At 24.0% G+C, this 9,477-nt stretch overlaps 3 protein-coding genes across 3 annotated transcripts; 2 read left to right on the top strand and 1 right to left on the bottom strand.

The window, feature by feature from the left end:
* Positions 1 to 57: 57 nt before the first annotated feature.
* Positions 58 to 1,313, top strand: Phum_PHUM249350 (uncharacterized protein; the record flags this gene model as incomplete). Its single annotated transcript, XM_002426314.1, has 5 exons — positions 58 to 217; positions 313 to 475; positions 562 to 781; positions 865 to 1,028; positions 1,121 to 1,313. 5 exons carry the CDS (start codon positions 58 to 60, stop codon positions 1,311 to 1,313), a joined length of 900 nt encoding a protein of 299 aa, XP_002426359.1.
* A 766-nt stretch (positions 1,314 to 2,079) lies between these two features.
* Phum_PHUM249340 (uncharacterized protein) lies at positions 2,080 to 4,520 on the bottom strand (the record flags this gene model as incomplete). Its single annotated transcript, XM_002426313.1, has 6 exons — positions 2,080 to 2,765; positions 2,836 to 3,244; positions 3,339 to 3,619; positions 3,713 to 3,878; positions 3,961 to 4,105; positions 4,492 to 4,520. 6 exons carry the CDS (start codon positions 4,518 to 4,520, stop codon positions 2,080 to 2,082), a joined length of 1,716 nt encoding a protein of 571 aa, XP_002426358.1.
* Positions 4,521 to 5,035: 515 nt separating this feature from the next.
* On the top strand, positions 5,036 to 7,003 carry Phum_PHUM249330 (uncharacterized protein; the record flags this gene model as incomplete). Its single annotated transcript, XM_002426312.1, has 6 exons — positions 5,036 to 5,452; positions 5,637 to 5,846; positions 6,009 to 6,290; positions 6,377 to 6,533; positions 6,620 to 6,768; positions 6,851 to 7,003. The coding sequence occupies 6 exons, from the start codon at positions 5,036 to 5,038 to the stop codon at positions 7,001 to 7,003; spliced, it is 1,368 nt and encodes a 455-aa protein (XP_002426357.1).
* Positions 7,004 to 9,477: the final 2,474 nt, after the last annotated feature.

Raw genomic sequence — 9,477 nt, 5'->3', positions numbered from 1 at the left:
AAAAAAAAAAAAAATGAAAAATTTAAATGAAAAACTTTAAATTATTTTCAGTCTGTCATGGAAGTTCTTTCGCTATCACTATTAACCACTCTTCGACCGAACATATCTGAAGTTTGTAAAGATATATTCACTCAAATAGTTATTCCACGTTGCGAAAAAGCTTTGGATAGAATATTTTTACAAGTACACGAAACTTTTACACAAGGCACTACCGATTGTAAGTACTCGGAACAACTTTTTTATTAAAAAATTTTTTCTTTTTTTTTTTTTTTCGAAAAACAAATTTATTCGAACAATATATATCAATTACAGATATTTCTCAACTTCAAAAAGAATTGGATAAAATGAGGCAACAGTTAGTGAAGGGATCAGAGTTGTTGGCAGAATACGAAACTTCTTCCAGGCAAACAAGGGATAAATTATCCTTGTCTTTACAATCCGAATTACAAATAAATATTCAAAAAACGTTAAATAGGTATGGGGCGACCTTGTTTTTTTTTTTACAAAAGGGTATCGAATCAAAGGTGATGGCGATAAAGTAAAGTTATTATTAATTTTCAGCATGCAAGATTATGTAAATAAAAAATTAACGGAAACAATTAAAGACAGTATAAGCAAAGAATTTCAGTCACATAAAAGTCTTATAGAAGATAGCGTTTTGTCGGCAGTTAGATCACGAGCTGTCACTCCAGCATCTCACATTGTCGATCAAATGCAAATAATTCAGGCTCAAATAATGCAATTAGTTGCAACGGGTCAAATAAATGCTGCATTTCAACAGGTAAAATCAAATTTAACGGTTTAAAACTCTATATATATATATATATATATAAAAGTATTATTATTATTTATTTATAATTTCAGGCTCTTTCCGCTTCCGATTTAAATTTAGTGGTTTATTTATGCGACAAATTAAATCCCGAACAATTGTTTCGACAAAATCCATGCCCCCTTCCACAAGCAGTCCTGTTATCCCTCATTCAACAACTTTCGGCTGATATGACAAATCATACGGATTTAAAATACAAGTAAGTAATAATAATAATAATAATAATAATAATTTATTTCGGAACGAATTTTTAAATATGTAATAAATTGTTATGAATTCTTTTTATTACAGGTATTTAGAAGAAGCCATAATGAATTTGGATACGAATAATTCAATGACGAAAGAACATTTGCCGGGAATATTATCGACACTACAAAAGCAACTTAATTCATTTTTAAGTCATAATCCGGGTTCAAAATATTATAGAAAAATAAAAATGTTGCTCATGATGACACAGTCACTTTTACCGGTACCAACTAAATAGTACAATATTAATTTTATAAAAATTGTATAAAAAAAAAAAAAAAATGATTGATTAACGATTAATTTTGTTTCCGTGTCGATATCAAATTGTTTCCCTCCCATATTTTGCGATGTTACTTTATTTATTTATATATATATACATACATACATACAAGATGGAGATGGAATAATTGTTTTAAAATGTCAACAACAATAATTTATATGTATATATATATATATATAGTATTCGATTAATTAGGCGGATTTCGATTTATTTATTATTTTCAGTAATTAATTTTCAATTATGTGTGTATTAATAGGCATTGCGTTATACGTTTTTATTATTATTTAACAGCGCCTATCAAATTTTTCTTTTTTTTTTTAGTATTTCCAATAATTATTATACAATGTTTTAGGTTACTACTTTATTTTAATGTAAAAAAAAAAATAATAAAAAAATAAAAAAAAAAAATAAAATAAAATTTTTTTTTTTTTTTTGTAATTTCTTGTTTTTTAAGTAAAAAAAAAAAAAAAAAAATTTTTTTAAATTAATTTTGATAAATTTATTCGATTATTATTATTATTATTATTATTGTTGTTATTTTTTTTAAAATCATTTGGATTCTTTTATTGTAATAGCTTGTAACAGATTTTAATATCACACACTCTTCTTTTTTAAATGAAATCAATCAAAGAAAAAGCGAATAAATAAAAAAATATTTTTTCACGGTGTGTGTGTGTGTGATTAATATAAACCGCCAATAAAATTATTCAATGATAATATTTATTTATTGCTTAACTTCTTTTTCTTCAGGTTTTTGATCTTCTGGTTTCATAGCCGGGAAAAATAATACTTCTTTTATATTATTCGAATCCGTTAAAAACATTGTGAGTCGATCGATTCCCATTCCCCAACCCCCGGTTGGAGGAAGTCCATATTCCAAAGCCGTGCAAAAATTCTCGTCAATTAATTGGGCTTCATCATCACCCGCAGCTTTATCTTTTGCTTGCTCTTCGAATCTCTCTCTCTGAACAAGAGGATCGTTTAATTCCGTGTAAGCATTGCAAACTTCTTTTTTCATTATGAAAAGTTCAAAACGTTCCGTCAGGCCCGGCGTAGATCTATGCCATTTGGCCAAAGGAGACATAACTTGAGGGTGATCGCATATAAAAGTTGGATTAATGCATTTCTCTTCGAGAAATTCACCGACTAATTTGTCGAGTAATCGAGCGGATGTGGTCGGAGGAGGGCATTCAACTTGAAATTTTGCACAGAGATCTTTAAGAACTTTGTTTGCTTCGGGAGAACCAAAATCTTGGGGCTTTGGCAGTTTTACTTTTAATTCCTCTTCAAGGGCTGGAATCATGTAAATTCTTTTAAACGGTGGAGTAAAATCTATTTCAACTTCCTCATCGTCAGGACCTTTTGGATGATATTTTATTTTATAACTTCCAAAAATAGTTTTTACCATTCCTAAAAAATTAATATTTTGTTAAAAACTAATATTTTGAAATTTTACCGTGAAAAAATTACTTTACATTACCTGATAGCAATTTTTCCGTTATTTCCATTAAATCATTATAATCAGCATAAGCCATATAGAATTCGCAAGTTGTAAATTCAGGATTATGCGTTAAATCGATACCTTCGTTACGAAATTGTCTACCAATTTCATAAACTCTATCAATACCTCCCACTACTAACATTTTGTGATACAATTCAGGGGCAACTCTTAAATAAAGACTCATATTTAATTCATTGTGATAAGTTGTGAAAGGTTTTGCTGATGCTCCTCCTGCTATCATATTCATAATGGGAGTTTCAATTTCTAAAAATCCTAATTCATCGAGAAATCTTCGAATATATGAAATTATTTGAGCGCGAATAAAAAACTTTTGCCTAACATAGTCATTTAATATACAATCAAGGTACCTCATTCTAAACCTTGTTTCCTAAAAGAATAAAAAAAAAAAATTATTTTTTTTTGTAAAATTTTTTATTATTGTGATGATGCAATTAATATCTTAATAATAATAATATTCATACCTTATCTTTTAGGCCATAATGTAAATGAGGGAGCATATGAAGACAAGGGGTGAGAAGGGTAATTTCCTTAGGTATTACAGAGAGTTCACCCTTTTTAGTTTTACCTGGATGTCCTTTCACACCCACTATATCACCTCTACCTAATTTGCTAGTATCTTCTGAAAATAATTCTTCAGAAACATAATATTTGGCATTAGCCATAATCTGAATTTTTACACCTTCACTTCTCAAATCGTAAAAAATTAGTTTAGAACCAGATCCTCTTATTGAATGAATTCTCCCTTAAAATTAATAAAATTATAACACATTATTATTATTTTTTTTTTTTGTAGTACAATAAAGTAGTTTGAAAAAAAAACTGATTTTTAATGTACCAGCCAAATTTACAACAGTATCTTCCTCCACATGTCCTACTGGCAAATTATTATACTTGTTAATAAAATCTTGTAATGATATTGTAACATGAAACTTATGGGGATAGGGATTTTTTCCTTTTTCTTTAAGTTTCATTACAGCTTGACTTCTCAATTTAATGTATTCCTACAAAAAAAAAAAAAAAAAATTATTAGTAAGTATTAATGTTTAATCATTAATAATAGAATGATAACTTTTATTTTCTTACATTCGGAGAAATATTCTCATCGTTAATTCCTCCAGTAGATGCAGCAGAAGCAGCTTTCTGATTAACATTTTTACTTGCATTTAAAGCTGCCTTAGCTTCTTCTTCTTCTTTTTTTTTCTTTGCCTTCAGTAATCTTTTTTGTTCACTGTAATGAAATATATTTTACAACTAGCAGTAAAATGAAGTTTACTGAAAAAATTTTTTTAATTAACAAACCTCTCACGTTTTACTTGAAAGGTTGAGAGTATTTTTTGAAAAGTTTTGAGTCGATTTTTTCCCAAACAAGTGAAATGAGGTGTTTTTAAAAATATATTTCGCTAGTACCAGCATGTTTAAAAAAAAAATTTTTTTTTTCAAAAGTTATAATTGATCAAAAATTTGAAAATAAACTACAAGTTATCATTACAAAATCTGTAATCGTTGGCAAATTCAAAATTATTTTTAAATTATAACTCTATAAAAATTAAATTTTTTTATGCTGTTATTACTAGAAAGTTTTTTTCAAATGTAAATAAGAAGAATCTTGCTTACTTTTTTGATATAACTCTTTCTTCAGACATGCTGGCACGTGGGTTTAAAATAAAATATTGAAATCATTCACCGATTAACTCTCATAAAACTATTTTTGCACCATTTGCTTTCTTCTGAGAAAAGCAGTCAAAGGTAAAATCAAAGGAAATCATAGAGAAGTTGTGTGTGTAACTGCATTGACGCTTGATAAGGACTATTAAGGTGTTAGTAGTAAAACTAAAAATTTTTTAAAATGTCTTTAAAATTTTTAGACTATAAATATAACTTAAAATTTATGTTTTGCTTTAAATATAATAGGTGGATATTTTAGATTAGAACGATTAGTAAATTTTCTTTACCAAAAATTTATCTTTCATTAATAAAAGTAGTTATCAAGCCTACTTGACAAAGGCTGATTAATTACAAGAACAGTAGTTTTTTTTTTTAAATGTGAGTTACTATTGAAAAATTTTACAATTTAGGAATTTTGAATAAAATGTATACTTCCTACACAATTAAAATCGATATTGTCAAAATTAGTTTTAATGGGGGTTGGTGTTGTTGAATGTTGAAAATGTCAGAGGTTGAACGAATTCCAGTTCACGGAAGATTTCCTCCAAATGCATTTAGACAGAGGGTAGAACGAAGAAGAAGTCGTATAGGAGCTCAAAGATTAGAAAAGGCTCGAAAAACGGAGAAACCAGAAGATTTCGTAACGTATGAAGAATCAGAAGAAGAAGATTTAGGGGTGATTGGAGAGAAAAGATTTTTGAATACTTCTTATAACTTTATTGATTATGTTAGATCAAGGGAAATGGGAATGCGTGAACGTCGTTCAGTAAATTATGATTTTCTTTCTCGTCATATATTAAGTCATGAAATGTTTAAAGAGCACCCAATTCCTTTAAACAATATAAATAAAATATTTTGCTCTCAATGGTTATCTGATAGACAAGTCCTTTTTGGAACAAAATGTAATAAGGTAAAGTTACATCTGTTTACAGTTATTTTTACTCTTATGTTTTGGATTTTAATTTAATTATTAGTTGTAATAGTTTATTTATATTCTCATATTCAAGTTTTTTTCTAAATTTAAAAACAAATAATAATTTTTTACAAAATAAGTATATATAAATATATGTTTCATAAACTTTTTTTTATTACAGCTTATGGTTTATGATGTAATAACTCAAAAATTAGACCAAATTCCTTTGCTTTGTGAACCTAATTCATCTGGGATTTCTCAAGATCAACAATGTGGTATACACACTGCTCAAATCAATCCATCTAGGTCTTTACTAGCAACTGGAGCTAGAAATTCCAGTGATATTGCAATTTATAGATTGCCAACGATGGATCCAGTTTGTATCGGAGATGTAAGCTAACATCATTTTATTTTATAAGAATTACAAATACATTTACATAAACAACAGAAAATATTTAATAATTTAATTATTTTTGTACATTTTTTCATAACATTTAATTTTTATTCTTAACAAAAAACAAAAAATTAAATTTTTTTTTTTTTTTTTTTTCAGTCACATAAAGATTGGGTTTTTGATGTTTGTTGGCTGGATGATCAATTTTTAGTTTCCGGATCCAAAGATAGTAAAATGGGACTGTGGAAAATAACTGATGACTATAATGATAGGAACAAATTGGAAACATTAAATTATAAATGTATAGAAGCAATTAGTCTTAAAGTATGTAAATCAGCTCAAAGAGTTAGGGCAGTTGCTTTTAATCCTGAATTTAGAGAAATAGCAGCTTTGTCATTAAATGGTTTTATCCACATATGGAATGCCGAGACATTCAGACAGGTCAGTTTAATTATTCATTTGATTTTTTGATTATTATTTTGATAATAAACAATTGTCGATAATAATAATTTTTTTTTTTATTTCAGACACATTCTAGAAAATTGCCTTCATCTCAAGAAAATGTTTGTTTAGCTGTTAAAAAAGGTGGTCTGTACGGAATAGGTTGCAGATCATACACATTATTATTAGATCCTAGAACGTTACATCCAATAAAAAAAATTTCGGCTAAATTTAGCGGATGTGGTAAGTTAACAAAAAATTTTGTATTTCTCATATGTTTAATATTTATTATTTATTATTTTAATTTATATGTATTTTTTTTTTTGAAGGGATTCGTTCGGCAAGTTTTCAAGGAGATATATTGACAATTGGCACTGGTGTTTCAATATTAATGTTTTACGACCTCAGAGCACACAAATATTTAGAATCTAGTATTAATTCTAGTCGTACGGTTAATTTAAAATCCTCGAAGGGTTACGTGGTAATAATTTTTTTATTTATTTACCAATTATAAATTATTGTAAAATTTTAATAATAATTTTATTTATGTTTGCTTATAGTTTCCGGATGAGCAATTTATGGATGGGATTCAAGTGAAATACACACCTGCTATTTATACTCATTGCTACGATTTCACCGGAACAAGACTCTTTGCGGCTGGGGGACCACTTCCGGCAAACTTATATGGAAATTACGCAGGGGTTTGGCAATAACACTTAATTAATTAATTTTATTTTTGAATTTTTTTTGTCGTCTGGATTCTTGAGAATTTAAAAAAAATTCCTTTCGAAGGTTAGAAAAAAAAAAATTTATTAATGTAATAAAACGAATTTTAAATAATGTGTTTTATTTATTATAGACAAACAATTATTGATTTTAAAATCAATATTATGCGTTTTACAACACTTTAATTTTTTTTTTTTTTACGGATTTGGGCCATTAAAAAAATAAATTTTCCTAACACGTATATTTTTCTCGAAATTTTTTAATAATCACAATATTATGGTAAATTTAAAAAAAAAAAAAAAAAAAAAATTTGCCAGAGTCTGTTGTCATTGTCATTTATATTAGCTGGGTCTGGAGCGGAGTAGTAGGTAGTACTTTATGATGGTCCTAATAAAATAAACGAATGTTTAAATTAGGATATATATATATATATATATAAATAAATAATTTTAAAGTTTATAAAAGTTAATTAATTAAAAAATAATAATAATAATGAAAAACAAATAACCAATAATATAATAATCTCATAATCTTTTATAATGAAACATTCATTTTTGCAGCTTTAATATATATATATTTAAATTTTTTTTTTTTTTTTTTTTTTATTTGAGCAATTTTTTTTGCTTATGTACATAATTGTAAATGTGTAATAATAATATTATTTATTATTATTAAATAAATGCGTTAAAACGTCATACGAAATAATAATAATATTAAATTGTTTTTTTTTTTTTTATATTATTATTTAGATAGAAAATTTATTTGTAGTAAAATTATTATTATTATTATTATTTTATATATATATTAAATGAAATAAAAATTTTAAAAAATTGTATTCAGAGGGGGGGGGAAAAATTAATTAATGTAATAATAACATCAAATCCCTAGGAATTTATTTATATAAATAATTAAAAAAAAAAAAAAATTATGCAAAACATTTTTTAACAAATAAATGCGTAGGAACGTAATAATAATAATAATAATAGTATAATTAATAAAAATTATTAATATTATTATATATATATAATGATTTGTATATCATCAAACAGTTTTTTTTTTTTAATTAAGATTAAAAATAAAAATTATATATTAATTATAATCTTTTATACAAATTTTTTAAAAAAAATTTCTAGGCATATTTTTTTTTTTTAATTATTAATATTAATATTAATATTAATATTAATATTAATTAAATTTAAAAAATAAATTTTACACAATTTAAATAATAATAATAATGAACATTTTATACCGAAAAAAATTTTTTTTAAAAAGACAAGTAATTTTATATTTACATTTTATACAAAATAAAAAAAAAGTATTATTATTATTTATGTCTCCATTTAAATATTATTATTATAATTAAATTTAATCGTTATGGAAAGGCAAAACGAAATTAACAAAAAAAAAAAAAAATAAGGGAAATAAATTTAAAGTTAAAATTATATATAATCCATAAAATAAAATTAATTACATTAAAAAAAAAAAAATTTTTTTTTAAATTTTTGGAAAATAAGAGGCACGTTGTAAATACATTTTTTATTTATAATTTTTATTTATTATCGGATATGAATATAAAGTACGACGCGTATAAAAAAAAAAATTTATACAATATAATTGTATTATTATAATATTATATTAATTGTTGTATTAGCACGTTTTCATTAAAAATAAATTTTGTAATGAATTTATTATAATTTAAAAATAATCAAAAATGTTTATATATTATTTTTAAAATATTTTTTAACGGGGTTTTAATCTGAACGAATAAAAACCTGAGACCATTTTTTTTTTTTTTTTTTGTTTAAATTTAATTAAATTAAATCCATTTATAATAAAATTTTATTTAAAAATAATTTTAAATAAAAAATTATTAAAAAAAAAAAAAAATGGTGGTTTCGTAATGAATTATTATTATTGATAGGAAATCAATGAATTTTTAATCAACTTTTATTTTAAATTATTAATAATAATAATAATAATAATAAATAATTTTTTTCTATTTTTTCTTTTTTTTTTTTTTGCAGAATAATAATACTGTAATGGTGATTTGAAATTTTTTTTTTTTTTTTTTACGTGTTTTCAACAAAAAAATTTTTTTTTTTTTAAAGAAAATTACAAAAAAAAAAAAAAAACAATTTTTTCGAAACCTGAAAAATAAACCAACAGAAAAAAAAAAAAAAAAAGCGAGCAAAGCAATTCGAAATAAAATAAAATAATAAAATAAAATAATTATTATTTACATAAAAAAAAAACAAAAAACAAAAAAAATGTATTATTAAAATTTTTTCGGTGATTATTATTATTATTATAAAAAAAAAAAAGAAGCGTTCATAAATAATTATTTAAAGCATTTACCACAAAATTATTATTATTATTATTATTATTAAACATATTTAATCAAAAACACATATATATATATATATAATTATTATTATTATTATTTATCGGGTTTGAAATATTT

Source organism: Pediculus humanus, genomic scaffold (assembly GCF_000006295.1).
Source record: "Pediculus humanus corporis 1103172107617 genomic scaffold, whole genome shotgun sequence".
Taxonomy (NCBI): domain Eukaryota; kingdom Metazoa; phylum Arthropoda; class Insecta; order Psocodea; family Pediculidae; genus Pediculus; species Pediculus humanus.
The sequence above is the reverse complement of the archived record's forward strand: the minus strand, read 5'-3'. Positions and strand labels throughout refer to the sequence as shown.